The sequence below is a fragment of the Xyrauchen texanus genome, chromosome 2, assembly GCF_025860055.1.
Source record: "Xyrauchen texanus isolate HMW12.3.18 chromosome 2, RBS_HiC_50CHRs, whole genome shotgun sequence".
NCBI classification, from domain to species: Eukaryota; Metazoa; Chordata; class Actinopteri; order Cypriniformes; family Catostomidae; genus Xyrauchen; species Xyrauchen texanus.
Window position 1 is genome coordinate 9,032,542 of NC_068277.1, and position 17,292 is coordinate 9,049,833.

The following is a 17,292-nucleotide window of genomic DNA, read 5'->3' on the forward strand; positions in this document are numbered from 1 at the left end:
TCGTTTAATTACCATCATGACACGCCTTCATCAGCTTGTTTTCTTTATCGTTGACGAAATCAAAAATCCCTTTGTCAATGAACGTTTTCTTCAGTTTCGTAACACTGCTCCTATTATCTGATGTATTTAAGTGATAAGTTACAAGAGGCCGTGCTTTACAGCTATATACAGTACATACACAGCAAAACAATCCACTAGAAGACTTTCCAAAAGAGAAAAGAAATACAAAGAGATGAATTACAACAGTCAGAAGAGAGAAAGATGCCAAATTTACTGTCATTCCCTAATCAGCTGCATTTGAAACCCCATTGAAGAAGTGGTTACTAGTTTTTTTTATTTATGCCAGATAAATATAATACAAACTGTAGTGGTATGAAATGTAAATGAATGCAGAAATGTATCATAGCCTGTGAAAAGGGTCAATTGACCAATCGGCATCCAAGACAGGAACTATACATTTTAGAAATCAGCCTTATAAAGGCCATTGGCCACCCTGCTCTCTGGATATCTGTATTGATTGTTAAACAACCCATATGGGTCAAACACAATGTCACTCACCATGCCCACAGCATCTTGGTCGAATGGGTTCCACTCCACATTGTCGGGGTAGTGCGCTAGAACTTTAGATTTGAAAGTTCTCCGCAGTGGACTCTGCTCAAAATTCTCACCTGAGATTAAGAGAGAGAGAGAGAGAGAGAGAGAGAGAGAGAGAGAGAGAGAGAGAGATAAGATCATAATTTGTCTTGACCAGTTTTTAAAGACAGTCCATCAGTTAGCCTCAAACTTTCTAAGCACATTTTTATTCTGAAGTGGCTGTTTATTATTGCCCAAAACATACATATAAAACAGAAATCAACAGAATCAGACCCATTCCAAGCCAAAAGTGCAAGCAGTGCAAGTGTCGGAACACGCTGTGAAAAGACGTGGCTCGAAAAACAAGTTATAGCACAGTACAGCTCACCAAGCAAACCTCAGTGAAAGATTCACCAAGCAGTGAATGTCTAAGAAGTTTGGGGTGCTGATTAAGTTGCTGCTGAGACAGGAGAGGAAGAGGAATTGCAGTGTGAAAGGGCAGGAATAGAGGTGATCCCATAGTACCCTCAAAGGGTCAAAAGGTCAAAGGTTAGCAGGCACAAGCGGAGCTGTTGTTCATTGTGATACGAACAGGAGCATTGACTGCAGGATGGGAGAGCGGTGGAGAAAGTGGGGAGTGGGGTTACCTTCATCTGTACTCATCAACTTTCCTCTTGCATCTCTGAATTTAGTAGCCTCTATATACTGGCATAAAGCTACAAAACAAATGAAACAACAGCAAAATTAATCCCTTACACAGGGAGGGTGAGAATATTCACTCATTTGTCATTAAGAACATGATTCATTGCATGTTCACTCATGCAAATATGTGTTTACATTATAATGTTCAACTGTTATGGGGAAAAGTCACAGTAATATTTTTGAGAAAATATTGTTCTTGCAGAAAGCACAAAAATGTTGGCATGTGATGTGGTGCAATGATATAAAGGCTGTTAAGCTAAGTTTTTTTTCTTTTTTGGACTGATCTTCACCCACGTAAAAGTACTGAAAAAGTGGATCTGCACACTTTATACTATTCCCTATTATTGATTTAAAAACAACAGCCACATTTCGATTAAAATGATCTTCATCAGGCACGTCAATAGGCAACGGATCATTAAATACCTTTGTTTCAAAGTACAAGTGTTGTTTTTAAATCAATAAGAGGGAATAGTGTAACAGTGCAGATGTACTTTTTCAGTTTTATTTCAATGCCGTTTGCCTTGATCTGGCACCTGTTGAAGAAGTGTTGGACGTGCGTGCATTTTCCCTCTTTTTTTCAAAGAAACGAGTTAAAAGAATATTCCGGGTTCAATACAAGTTAAGCTCAATCAACAACATTTGTGGCATGATGTTGACCATCATAAAAATCCATTTCAACGTAACTTTTCCTTAAAATAAAAAAAAAAGCACAAATCTGAGCTACAATGGGGGCACTAACAGTACAAGTGAATGGGGGCCAATTCGTAAACGTTACAATACTCACGGTTTCAAAAGTATAGGCTCAAGGAGTAAACCGTTTCGGTGTTAAAATTATGTTAGTGAGATAAAACCACTTACTAACCTTTTCTGTGTAGAGTTAAGGGGATCGTTCACCCAAAAATGACAATTCTCTCATTCACTTACCCTGATGCCATCCCAGATATGTACAGCATTACTGTCTTTCTTAAATAGAGCTCTGTCAGGTCCTTATAATGCAAGTACATGCACTTTGACGGTCCATAAGTCACATTTAGGCAGCATAAAAGTGTTCCACATGACGGCAGTCGATCTATGAATGTCTTCTGAAGTGAATCGATAGGTTTATGTAAGAAACTTTTTTTTTTTTCTCCAATTTGGAATGCCCAATTCCCAATGCGCTCTAAGTCCTCATAGTGGCGTAGTGACTCGGCTAAATCCAGGTGGCGGAGGACGAATCTCATCTCACGTTGCCCCTGCATCTGAGACGGTCAATCCGCGCATCTTATCACGTGGCTTGTTGAGTGCGATACCGCGGAGATGAGGGGAGTATGGAGGCTTCACGCTATCAACTCACCATGTGCCACACTGAGAGCGAGAATCACATTATGGCGACCACAAGGGGGTTACCCCAAATGACTCTACCCTCCCTAGCAACCGGGCCAATTTGGTTGCTTAGGACACCTGGCTAGAGTCACTCAGCACACCCTGGATTCGAACTTGCGACTGGTAGTTTACATTTACATTTACATTTACATTTACATTTATGCATTTGGCAGATGCTTTTATCCAAAGCGACTTACAGTGCACTTATTACAGGGACAATCCCCCCGCAGCAACCTGGAGTTAAGTGCCTTGCTCAAGGACACAATGGCTGTGGGGATCGAACCAGCGACCTTCTGATTACTAGTTATGTGCTTTAGCCCACTACACCACCACCACTCCAGTCTTGACTCGCTGTGCTACCCAGACCCAATCTTCCATCCAGGGCTCTGCTGCAGTTTGAAATGGCCGAACTATCGCATGACATTCGTTCTTCTGTTGTAAATAAGCACCACTTCCGACTTCTCACGAGAACTCACCGACATGCTTACGTCACTCTACGCATCAGCTGCTGGCAGTAAGCACTTTAAAAGTTAATAACTTTTTAATTATAGATTTATTTTTTAAAGAAACATATCGATTTACTTCAGAAGGCATTAATTGATCGCCCCCATGTACTTCCATTATAACGACCTGACAGAGCTATTTCTAATATCTTTGCCTCATATCACATTGTATTTGGACTCGGGACCATTAAAGCAGTTGTCTCAATCGGGAGCAACTTTGTTGCCATAACGACATACCGCTGTAACCCCTAAAATACTATAAAAGCAACGGTTTACACACTTTACAGCACAAATAATACACAAATTTTATGGAAGAATTAAATAAAGTGCTTTTATGAAATTATAAGCATCACTGTGGCAGGGCGGAGGGCGGGGTCGTGATTATACACACCCGGTCCCTTATCAGGCTAATCAAGCCTCCGAGAGGGATAAAGGCCGACTGCGGAGGATTGTGCGGGAGAGAGAGATAGTTTACGGACATGTCCTTCATGTGTCATGTGTGTGTTTGTCTTTTAAGTTTCTCATTAAAATATTATTTATATTGTAAAGCCGGTTCTCGCCGCCTCCTTTCCATTGAACTTCTTTACAGTTACATTTCTGTTGGTCCCATTCACTTCCATTGTAAGTGCCTCCTGTAACCTCCAAAATTAGGTAAACAACACTATGCCACAAATGCTGTTGATTGAACTTAACCCAGAATATTCCTTCAATTTTGCTTTTATTATGAGGCGTGCAGTAACCTTTTCAAAAGAAATGATAAATAGAATAAAATTAATTAAGAAAAACTTCCTTCAAAATTTCAGACATAAATGGCACAAGTCCAATATCCTAGAAGAGCATTCAACTGTCTCCGCAAATTAAGCAAATATCAGTTGGTTTAGTTCGTTTCTTTCAAGTACTATGATCAAAATCATTTTACACTTATTATGCGTTTTACCCCATATATCCATCGTTTAAAAGGGAGCTGGGTTATTCATGACAAAGCTGCCATAAATCTTCATGAAATATGTTTGCAAAGGTTGCATACCATTCTCATAGCCAAAAGATTCCATTATAGACATATATTCACAAACACAAAATTCAGAAACTCATAGGTCATAAATTCTTCTCATTCACCATGTAATGGAGTTCTCGAAAGTTTCTGCTTGCTGTCACACACGTTCGAAACAGCATGTTGAAACAACAGAGACTGAAGTCTGTATATGCAATGCATGCATGAATGTCACAGGGTTTTCCTCTCCTCTACTGCCCACACAGTACAAATATACTTACTTCAGCCTCTTCAGTTTGGTAGCCACAACAGAGAGAGTCTGCGATACCTAACTGATCAGTTAATCTGCCAAACATAAACCCATCAGACAATGAACAATCCAGCCCTGATGCAACAAGAACAGACCTGCATTCGGGGGATATTTCCCTGAGGAATGTGCTCAGGTTTAATTTGAAGGCAAGCACTTGTTTGTTTGTCACCATTCAGCACGTTTGAAGAGTTAATAGACTATGTATGTGTGAATTTAAAGGACAAGCAAATCCAGTTCACATTCATAACAAGGCACTTCGGGGGACTACAAAACGAATGCTGCCCGGCCGGATATGGCCAAATAGGAGGATATAGCAGCTTTAGCCTCTAAAATTGCATAAGAATAGAAAGTAGTTTTGTATGGTGACTGGACCAACACAAACAATAGGAGCTAGTGGACAAGTACATTGTCAAGTTAAACAACCAGACACACTATTAGCATGACAATCCGCCATAGACCCGCTACAATATTAAATGGTTGTATTAAAAGTAAAATGGTGTAAAAATATTTTCTTTCCTGTATAAATTATTCTGATCCATCTTCTTTCTCTTTCCATGAGAATGGTTTCCCAATACGTTCTTGTTCACTATGCACAGGACATTTAAAGGGATAGTTCACCCAAAAATGAAATTCTCTCATCATTTACTCACCCTCATGCCATCCCAGATGTGAATGATCACAACCAAAGATTTTTAGAATATCATCTCAGCTCTGTTGGTCCACACAATGCAAGTGAATGGTGACCAAATCGTGAAGCTCCAAAAAGCACATAAAGGCAGCATAAAAGTAATCCAAAATGTAGCTCCTTTTTCATACATCTTAACATCTGCAGTCTCCTTGGCGATCATGATTTCAAGCTCGATTACACTTCATAGAGCCATGTAGCAAGCACTAGGAAGTGTAATCGAGCTTGAAATCATGATCGTGCCTAGAGACGTACAGTGAAAAAGGAGTTCTTTCTCGCCCAAAACCGATTGGATCACTTCAGAAGAAATGGATTAAACCAGTTTCCAAGGATAGTCCAACTTTCTAAGCACATTTTTAGAAGTATATCTCAGTGTTATGGATTACTTTTAGGTTTATGTGCTTTTTGGTGCTTCAAAGGTTCTGGTCACCATTAACTTGCATTGTATGAACCTACAGAGCTGAGATATTCTTCAAAATATCTTCGTTTGTGTTCTGCTGAAAAAAGAAAGTCACATCTGGGATGGCATGAGGGCGAGTAAATGAGATGATTTTCATTTTTGCGTGAACTATCCCTTTAAACGGAAAGAGATTATTATGTAAAAATGACATATTATGTAGAATATTGCAGCCCTTTGGCTTTAGCAGTTGAGTAACTCTGCTGCAAAAGCTTGTTTGTTTAGAGTACCAGTGATTTGACCTAGGCCTTATTGATTTGTTTGCAGTTCATAATATCTAAAGCTCGTCGGCTACCAACAAAAGGATGAGTGTTTTGTTTTATGTTGGCCTGACTCATCCTAGCATGAACTGTCGTACAGACAGTCTTAGTATTGTGGTGGCGCTCATGACTGAAGCTATTCATGTGTGAGGCACTGGCAGAGAATTAACATGTCAGATGAAGCATGACGAGGTCTTTTCATTCATCACAGTGCTGCCCGCCTCTGCGTGTGCCACAGTCTCTGAACAGGGCCATAACCACAATATTCTTAGAGGGGGACAAGTCTCCCCAATAATCAGATATGGCCAGATTGTTTCCCCCAATAATTGATATCCTTGTTGCTGTTCTGCTGCAGTCCATTATGCACCGCTGTCTAATTGTCATTAAGTTGTCTTTTTTTTTTTTACAGTGCTCAGTAGTCTAACACCGCCCATCAATGTCATTTAAGACAGCCAATCAAATTGGTAAAGGTGGGACTCAAGTTTAAGAAGCTAAGGGGGAACCTTGTGGATTATTCCAGCACCGCACATCAGCAAGCAGTTCATGTTAAGAGTGTTAGTGTCATGTGAGACGCAAGGCAATATTTGACCACTGTTTTATGATTGAAATTTTGTACCGACCGACAGTGATTTCCAAGGATGCAAACTATTCACCATTTGGCAAAATTTGCCATTTTGAATTTTAAATATGTCATGTACATACTGTAATTTGTATGTCATTCATAACTGTGAATGTTAAAACATTAATGGAGCAGTTTTCAGCGAATCAGGCTTAAGACAAAGAGCGAATGTGTGTATATTGTAAAGGAATTTAATAAATGTGGTGATGTGGCAGGTTTTTCTCAACATTGTCTAATGGCACGTTCACATACAACACGAAGCGAGCGATTTGCGATTACATACAAAGTCAATGCAAAGATGTGAATAGAAGTAAATTCGTGAATGAATGAAGCGAATGGCGCGACTCAAACACGCAAAATTTTTCAACTCGAACGGAAAATCCTCATGATGCGTTGTCGCGAAAGCATATCAGCATTGAGATTGTCCGGATGTCACTGACATACTGACGTAGTAGCAGAAGAAATCTGGAAAAATTAATGAAAACTTTGTGTGTGGGCACCCGGAATTGTATGACACAATGACACATTCAAAGGTGTCATACATAGATGGACATTTGTAAACTATACTAATAAGTGTAAGTTTGATACAGTATTTTAAATCAAATTAGTCTTAATCGTTGCCCAAACATTTTAATCCAGCAATTTGGTTTATAATTAAAATATTATTTACATTGCCAAGCCGGTTCTTGCCTCCTCCTTTCCATTGAACTACATTACACTGGTGCCGAAACCCGGGTGATTATCCAAGATGATGGAAGTCGCCCCATAGAGTCCTCCCAGTTGGCGGAGGTCCTCCAGTCCCTCGCTGGTTTACATCAGAACCACCATCAGACCCTGCTTGAGCTCTGGCAAGACCAAGATCGCCACTTTTTCGAGATCCTATGGGCTTAAGCAGAGGACCGGCATGCGATCCGGAGCCTCCTCAGCCAGGAGGCCGCCCCGGCCCCATCCGCGACCCCGGACATCAGCTCCCCTTTGCTCCCCAACCGCATTACAGAAGGAGGAGGCGAGAACCGGCTTGGCAATGTAAATAATATTTTGATTATAAACTTAAACAAAAGACAACAACACACACATGACGGACATGTCCGTAAGCGATCTCTCTCTCCCGCACCACCGCCCGCAATCGGCCTTTATCCCTCTCGGAGGTTTAATTAGCCTGATAAGGGACCAGGTGTGTATAATCACGACCTGGCCCCGCACTCCACCCTGCCACAATGTTAAAGTAATAAGCAAATATTATTGCCCCCAAGATGCCCTAAGAATTGTCTCTTTTCACCTATTACTTCATGAAACATAAACAGCATAACTGCATTTCGTTACATACAGCAGATGATCTTAATTCAAATAAACCCCAAAACAACATTTCATCGTGCATAGATATCGAAATAATCCTCCCAGAGTGACGTGAAATGCTTTAAATGTTTAAAACACGATCCTAGTCACACATGCTGTTTGTGTGCACAGGCGCTGATGCCAGGGGCAGTGGTGGCTCAGTGGTTAAGGCTCAGGGTTACTGACCAGAAGGTCGGGGGTTCAAGCCACCAAGATGCCACTGTTGGGCCCTTGAGCAAGGCACTTAACTCCAGGTTGCTCCGGGGGGATTGTCCCTGTAATAAGTGCACTGTAAGTCACTTTGGATAAAAGCGTCTGCCAAATGCATAAATGTAAATGTAAATGCTTGAGATTGTGTAACAAGGACAGAAGCTGCTAGATGTCAGAGATTATCTGCAGAAAGCAAATCTATGAAAATATCTGTGGTAATTCCACGATCGGCACAATAATAATATTTACATGTTTCCAATAATATATCGGCCACCGTTGAAGAAAAATAGTGAAACTAAATCTATGCCATCATCCTTGTTGTTCAACATCAGTTAACATCGAAAAAGTCATATTTTTACTTTTCCAGGGACATTTGAACTGCTTTTGAGTCTTTATTGTGAGGTTTTTGCCATTTTTAAAGACAGCAAAAAGCACCTTGGGATGCAATGGACAGGTGTAATCAGATTATTTAATTATTGGATATGCTCCTAGATATGTTCCCTAGAAATCAAGACCATTTGCACAGAGGAAGCTTGAAGTTTCATGGTGAGAAGTCGTGTTGTAACTGCAGAGCATCCCAAGGCTATACAACAACTTTTGCAGTTCAATGTGCAAAGCACGCAGAGTTTCTCAGCTCCAACAGGAAGAGACAAGAGCTCATCTTATACAGGCGGGAACAAACAGACTCTATATAGGGCCAGAGACAATTGTGGCTAATTTCTCTAATTACATGGTGTAGCGTAAATAGCCAGGGTTGGACTTTATCAAAAGGTTTCAATTTAACAGTTTCACGTCTTTACAATGTGCATGGAAGATAGCGTTCAGCCTTTTTCAAGTCAACATGAAACAGCATTCGTACCCCATTTTACTCCCATAACATCATACATTTTGAGTGAAACAGGATGTTCAATAGAAAAACCAGGGCTTGATTTTATCCATCAGGAACTGATTGGATTTTGAAAGGAAAGATTATCAGTGAATATAACACATTTCAGTCTGTTCCTCACACAAAGCTATCGTATAGGACTTGGAATATATTGCACATATGGCCCACATTTATGATAAATTTGTGGATCCTTTGCATCCTTTTTGAAGCTAGAAATTTTCAGTCCCCATTTATTGTGTAATTGCTTGGAGCTCGTGCTGCCACACGATTGGCTGATTAGATGGTTGCATGGAAGATTGTTGGTGCCAGATGGGCTGGTTTGAGTATTTCACTTTGAGTCAAAGGTTGACTTGACTTGCATTGCAGACAATATGGTTAATAAATCATATGAACTAATTTTTAATACTACAATAACGTAATAAATACTAAAAAATATTTTTTTAAATCCACCGCATAGGCAACGATGCAGAGCCTATGCTGTATAAACTGGCCTTAAGTAAATTATAAAATCATTTTCTTTTTAAGATGAACTATCCTTTTAGACATTAAATAGGGCGAATTTGATTTCTTGTTGAATTTATGGGATAATCAATCAGAGAAATTCATGAGAGGAAGTGGACTTTACATTTCCTGTGTTGCCCAGCAACAGTCATGGCTGATAATTTGTTATCATGTTCTCAGTGCAGTAGAAGTCTTACAAATTATTCATGGAACACCAAGAGTCCTTAACAACTTCCTCAAATCTCCTTTATCATGCAAGCTCGATTAATCACAAACCATTCTAAAGACCTCAAAGGAGCGCTCTCTTTCATGGTGAGGTCTTTGAGAAAAAGCTGGAGAGAGGGTGCATGGGAAATTCCTGGGGGATAGTATTTAAATCTGTATATGTGTGTGTGTCGAACCCAACTGCCTGGACTCAGTGTACCAAGGGCCTAATAGAGCACCCAGGCTGTCAGCCAGCCAATCAAAATGCTCTGCCAGCAGGGCCTCTAATGCATATGCTAATGAAGCCCTCACCCTGTGCCCTGTCATTGGAATAAAAGAGGGGATTGTCACAAAGTTTGCAGCACACTGCTGGTATCTGCACAACCAATAAGACGGAGGATGAATAGAGCTGATTAAAATGCTAAATATGCATCAAAGAAAAAGATTAAGCAAGGCTTAATAATTAAAACTTCATATTTAAGAAACAATATTACAACTAAAGTCATGCGATAATAATCAACCTGTTAATTACCATGCAAAAATAACCCAGAGTTCCTTAAGGTCACTTCAAGAGAGCCTATTTTCAAGAGAGTTTTTCTCTGGAAATATAATGGAGTAGTGGTGGTGGCGTAGTGGGCTAAAGCACATAACTGGTAATCATAAGGTTGCTGGTTCTATCCCCACAGCCACCACCATTGTGTCCCTGAGCAAGACACTTAACTCCAGGTTGCTCCGGGGGGATTGTCCCTGTAATAAGTGCACTGTAAGTCGCTTTGGATAAAAGCATCTGCCAAGTGCATAAATGTAAATGTAAACTACCAGTTGCAAGTTCGAATCCAGGGTGTGCTGAATGACTCCAGCCAGGTGTCCTAAGCAACCAAAAGCGTCTGCCAAATGCATAAATGTAAATATGAACCATTAATCTAATTTTCTGAAGAAAATCTGACTGGTTCAGAAAAATAACAGCAACAGTAACCGAGAGTAACTCGGGAGTTATCAGAAAAGAGGAAACATAAATAAACTTAACTAAATGAATTCCCCAAAGCAGGACAACAAAAGCCAGAAGGAAAACCAGTTCAGTTAAAAACATTGTGGATTTTTCAAAGCTGTACTTTTGAAGGGTTACAGACAGCCATTTGAAAACACTGACAATCTTAAAGCTGTTATAACACCTCAGAAAAATGTGTGACTAGTTTGTCTCTTGTGAGTAAAGGCAAACAAACCTTTGTTTACAATGCTCTTTCTCAATCTTTCTATGAAGAAACAGTCCGAAACCAAAAGGCAGCTGTCTGGCTGCCTTGCAGCCCAATCAGTGGCTTGTAAGGCAGCATTTTTTAATGTAGATACCTACTATGAAAACTGGTTTCAAACCGGCTTTCAAGGCACCATAACATTAATATATAGAACAGTGTTTCTTAAACTATGGGTCGCCACATACTGTATACACAGGGTCTGAAATTAACTTTATAGCCCACCAGCCAATGTGGCTAGTAGATAAGAAAAATTACCAGACAGTCAGATTTTTCTTTAGTATTATTATTTATTGCATTTTACAAGTGGATTTTACAGACATGAGAGACAAATAAACAATACCGTAAGGATGTTTAAAAGTGAACTGCTTTTTTAAAGAATTGTATTGTTTTATTATTTATGAAATATTTAATGAATCGCCATATCAACAGTTTATTTCAATTTTGTCTAAATAAATCAATTAAAAACTTTAATCAAATGAAAATATATCAATTCATTTTCAACATACTATTGTATTATTTTTTATCAAATGAAGTGCTTTTATACAGAACCTCACAGCATAATCCAAAATACAACATTAGAGATATTTTTGTCAAATAAATAGCTGCGTAATAGAGCATCACAGTTGTGAGATATTGCTTGGATACTATATAATTACTATTGATTTATTATTAGTAGTAGTAGTATTACAGTGAATATTTCTTAACTATAAAGTAGTGAGGGGGCCTGGGTAGCTCGGCGAGTATTGACGCTGACTACCACTCCTGGAGTCACGAGTTCGAATCCAGGGCGTGCTGAGTGACTCCAGCCAGGTCTCCTAATCAACCAAATTGGCCCGGTTGCTAGGGAGGGCAGAGTCACATGGGGTAACCTCCTCGTGGTTGCGATTAGTGGTTCTCACTCTCAATGGGCTGTGTGGTAAGTTGTGTGTGGATCACGGAGAGTAGCATGAGCCTCCACATGCTGTGAGTCTCCGCGGTGTCATGCACAACGAGACACTTGATAAGATGCACGGATTGACTGTCTCAGAAGTGGAGGCAATTGAGACTTGTCCTCCACCATCCCGAATGAGGTGAGTAACCGTGCCACCATGAGGACCTAGTAAGCAGTGGGAATTGGGCATGCCAAATTGGGGAGAAAAGGGGATAAATAAAAAAAAACTATACAGTAGTGATATATTTCGGTCATACCTTTTTCCATTTAAATTGAGCTTTTGCTTTGAGGCCGTTTACATGTGTGTGTGTTTTAACAGAAGTTGCACCTCCGGAAAAGCCAGTCGCTATGTGACACAAAAGTGATTATTAAAATTGTAAACAGCTGCTGTCTAAATAAATAAAAAGACAAGGAGCTCAGAAAAGCAGCAGGCATCAGCACAACACCAGTTCCACACATTCACAGGTGATAATTGAAGTGCACATAGTACATGCAAAGTATATATACATTTATCTCATTAAATCTCAGTTTTTGTGGTCTAATAATCAAACTAGGAGATAACGTGATTTTTAATTTGTGTGCTGAATATTTACGGAATGACATTTGTACTGTACATCAGATTGTATCGGAGCATTTTTACAATCACTAGTAGAAGTACATGTGCGCAAGTCTCCCTACTGCTAACGGAGTCTTTCTAATGAGAGCCGCTCCATGTCCTGCAACCTTACTGACTGAAGACCTACAGAACCCCTTTGATGACAAAACTGGAACATGTTACATTATTTTACAAGCTGACACAAACTGGCAAATAAGCGCCTGCCAAAGTGGAGTATTCATTTTCATTGTTGATGGGTTTTTGAGTGGGGGGATCGCCAAACTACATCATACAACCTTAAAGCCCAGGGCCCCCATGGGCAATCAAGGGCTCCTGTTAGTCAAGGGCCCCTGGGCACTGGCCCCATTGGCATAGTCGGTAATCCATCGCTGCTGACGTCACAGGCATATTCCAGGATGACAATGCCAAGAATCACCTGGCTCAAATTGTGAAAGAGTGGTTCAAGGAGCATGAGGAATCATTTTCATGAATTGGCCACCACAGAGTCCTGACCCTTAACCCCATTGAAAGTCTTTGTGATATGCTGGAGAAGACTTTACGGAGTGGTTCGACTCCCCCGTCATCAATACAAGATCTCGGCCAAAAATTAATGCAACTCTGGCAGAAATAAATGTTGTGGCGTTGCATTAGGTTGTCGAAACAATGCCACAATGAACTTTCTTATTTTTTGGCCAGGCAGTGTATGTAGTCTGTTGATGATTCTTTATGGTGGGGTGTCCAACAAACAACGGATTGCTTTAATAAACTGTTGCAGAAGAAAAAACTTTTAGATGCCATATACTACATGTTGCACACTCAAAATAATCCTATAATTATGAACTTTTGAAGAGACTCAAAGCACTCTGGTTACATTGAAATGCATCATTCTGGCTTGTGTGTGTCTGTATGGGTTTACCCCAGTGTAGAAGGGTTAGGATTTGGTTAAGGGAAATTCTTGTGTGACTAACACAGTTTCGGTATGCAAATATAACATTTCTAAACTTAAACAACATTCCCTTAATTGGTAAATCTACCAAGAAAATCTATCTAACAAACAACTGACTAAAAAAAACTTGTTCACCACTTTGCCAACAGATTTATTCCATACGAGGCAAAAATTTGTTCTGCTTTGTCCTGATTTAACCACAAATTTAAGGAGGGCTACATATCGAATGTCCATTGCAAAATGTAGGTTCTGCTTTTAAACTCGCCTGAGTGCAAGACTGACCCATATTTAACAGTCTAATGGATGTTTCTCATTACTGCTAAATCAGGCCTAACCGTCGGGCCCAACAGAGAAATGCAAGGAATGACAATGGCTCTCCTCTTCTGTCTCTTTGCCAACAGATATACTAACACTGCAGCAATGCACAAGCATTCCCATCGGCAGTTTCGGAAAGGGTCATGGGGCTGTAACGGAGCCATGTGGAGCACATTTCTCAAGAGTCCATAAAATAATCCATTAAACAGATCTGATGAGAAGAGGCAGATGTTCTACCGCTGAAATAATGGATCAACAACACAAAGTGCATTAAGCTCTAGTCATGTGATCCAGAACACATCCCTTCAAACGTAAACAAGATGGTGAAAGAAGCTAAAAGGTACAATATATCAAAATCACATGGAAAAATCTACAAATTCTTTGCATTTTAAGCAGGCTTGGGGTAGAATTACACAACATCCAAGACTGTACTCCGCAAACAGCTGACAACTTCAAACAATGCAGCTATGGCTTTGTTTGACCTACCCCTGTCAAAACAGCTAATCAGACCTCTAGAGTCTGCAAACAGACCTTTCCTTCTGCCGTCACTGTATCATTACAGCATTAAAAAAAAAAAGTTCAAAAAATTATTGTACAAGCATAATAGGATAAACAACACTAAAATGATCGATTTTCTGGAGGAAATGGGGTTTGCTTGTGCAAAATGATGCTAGTGGGAGGTTGCCAGGCAATGCAATGCGTTGCTAAGGATTTTGCATCCTGACCTCGTGAACGTTAACTGACCGTAGCAACATTTTTGCAAATCAAAATTGCGTGCTTTACACATTTCTCTGCGGTTTCCTTGTGAAATGTCCAGTGGGGGGCGCCAAAAGCGAGTGAAATTGTTTCGTAATTACACAAGGTTTTTAAAATGTATATTAGATGGAGATTTTAATTAGTAAAACGTACCTCCCTAATATAAAACTTTAACCTAAACCCAACCGATTGTGTTCTAAAAGCAAATGAGAGTTGAACATAACAGACATCCTTACCGTAATCACATTGGAATAAGTGTGTAAATGTAGGTGGGTCTGTGATACAAGTGTTAAAATGTGTTGTTTTCAAATGATGCATTAGAGTGCTTCGATATCGTAACAGCAGTGTGTGAGTAATAGTGCAAAAATATGTGTTTAGAACGTCATATTAATCCATTGTAGTTACGATTTGAGTGAAAGTGAATAAACCGCACAGTTGTTCTAGCGCCTCTAGTGTTCATTTCAAAAGGAAACGGCTGTGAAACGTGGAACGCAGCATGGAAAAGTCAGTTTGCAAACATTTTGTTATAGTAACGTTCACTCTGAGGGTGTTTTGTGTAGATGCTAAATGGAAAAATGGGCCCATCCACCCACCCACCTATAATCCTCTATGGTTTCTAGATATACACCGATCAACCATAACATTAAAACCACCTGCCTAATATTGTGTAGGTCCCCATCATGCCACCAAAACAGCACCAACTCGCACCTCAGAATAGCATTCTAAGATATGAATCTTCAAACCACAATTGTACAGAGCGGTTATCCGAGTTACTGTAGACTTTGTCAATTCGAACCAGTCTGGCCATTATCTGTTGACCTCTCTCATCAACAAGGCATTACCGTCCACAGATCTGCCACTCACTGGATGTTTTTTTTTGTTTTGGGCACCATTCGGAGTGAATTCTACAGACTGTTGTGTATGAAAATCACAGGAGATCAGCAGAAATACTCAAACAAGCCCGTCTGGCACCAACAATCATGCCACACTCCAAATCATGGAGATCCAATTTCTTCCCCATTCTGATGGTTGATGTGAACATTAACTGAAGCTCCTGAACCGTATCTGCATGATTTTATGCACAGCACTGCTGCCACACGATTGGCTGATTAGATGATCGCATGGAAGATTATTGGTGCCAGACGGGTTGGTTTGAGTATTTCTGTAACTGCTGAGCTCCTGGGATTTTAGGGATCTACACAATATAAGGTAGGTGGTTTTAATGTTGTGGCTGATAGGCGTAGCTTGTAAAAGTATAACAATTTTTAAACACAACACTGGATGATTAATATACCAACAAAAAGTACCGTGGTATTACCTTTTTTTTTTTTTCTCCAAGATTGTGCCATAGTAATACCATGGTGTTTCTGGACATGTACCATACTAATTGAATGGTATTCTTTTTAAATACATTGGAGTATAGAGTAATATCATGGTTCATGAATATGGCAACACTATGATGTACAGACACCATCACAGATACCATCTGATGCAGTCACTGTAGCACTGAATACAGGGTACCAACAAAAACAAAAAAAAAAAGAGAACACTTACAATCAAGTTCACAAATCATTGAGTGTGAAAATTTTGAAATGGCAGTAACATGTTAAGTAAACGTATGACAAAGAAACAACCTGACTAGCTTGTTTCCTCCAAAAACAGTGTGTTAGCAGTTTCGATCCGCAACCAACTAACCAACACAGACTCAATAGTGTTTCCCAATCATGTGCACGAGTTAGACAACAAAACAAAAAAATGGCATACATGTCTGGTTTTTTTGTTTATATATATATATATGAAAAGATTATGTGTGTCACACTCTTGCTGTGAGACTGGATGCAGCTTTAAAGACACCAAAATGACAATTCGGTCATAATTAAATCACCCTTATGTCGTTCCAAATGTATGACCATGTCTTTTTGGTGGAACACAAGAAGAGAAACTCTGAAGAATGTTGACACTGCTCTTTTACCAATATAATGAAAGTGAATGGTGACTGAGATTGTCAAGCTGCCTAACATCTCATTTAGTGTTCAATAGAAGAAAACAAGGCATACAGGTTTGGAACAAAAAATGTGTGAGTAAATGATGAGAGAATTGTCATTTGTGGGTCAACTGTCCCTTTAAGAATGGTTAATTATTTTGTTCTCCCCAGAGAAGTTTCAGTGACCTCTCTTTTGTCTTGAGGGTATGGTGAGGGGCATGCTCAATTGATCAGGCTTTTCCCTTTGGAACATGTAATGTTGGATACCGGTCATTTTGACAACAGGATCGGTTTCATTTTAACCATCTGTAAATGTTCAATTCACAGCTTATCCATGCATCTGGCCCTCTACAAGCACAAATGATTTAAGTGTCTCCAAGGCAAAGTTGCTTAAAGGGATAGTCACCCATATGCCATCCAAGATGTGCATGACATTCTTTCTTCTGCACCAACACAAATTAAGATATTTCCATAAGAATATCTCAGCTCTGTAGGTCCATACAATGCAAGTGAATGGTGACCAAAATTTTGAAGCTCCAATAAGCACATAAAGGCAGCATAAATGCAATACATAAGACTCCAGTGGTTTAATCCATGTCTTCTTAAGTGATTAATTCAGTTTTGAGTGAGAACATATCAAAATATAACTCCTTTGTCAATGTACATCTAACCATTGCAGTCTCAAGGCACGATCATGATTTCAAACTCAATCACAGTGGCACAGAATGCTAGATGGCTCTATACGAAGTGTAATTGAGCTTGAAATCATCTCCAATGAGACTGCTGATGTCAAGATTTATAATAAAAAAAGGAGTTATATTTTGGTCTGTTCTCACCCAAAACTGATTGGATGCTTATAGAAGATGGATTTAACCCCTGGAGTCTCAAGCTGTGTGTACACACTGCCAGCGACA

General features: G+C 39.7%; 1 protein-coding gene across 3 annotated transcripts in view; it reads right to left on the minus strand.

Moving 5' to 3' along the window:
- Positions 1–17,292, minus strand: part of LOC127657824 (DENN domain-containing protein 5A-like) — a 62,987-nt gene that overhangs the window by 43,294 nt on the left and 2,401 nt on the right. Inside the window, exons 1-3 of one of the 3 annotated variants that reach the window (XM_052146766.1) lie at positions 4,413–4,498; positions 1,221–1,289; positions 559–668 (exon numbers count right to left, since the gene is read on the minus strand). In XM_052146766.1, the coding sequence (XP_052002726.1) occupies positions 559–668; positions 1,221–1,236 (126 nt within the window). In that variant the 5' untranslated portion in view covers positions 1,237–1,289; positions 4,413–4,498. Of the gene's footprint in view, positions 1–558; positions 669–1,220; positions 1,290–4,412; positions 4,499–17,292 lie in introns of those variants that run through there. The other 2 variants (XM_052146750.1, XM_052146759.1) reach the window with 2 other exon arrangements.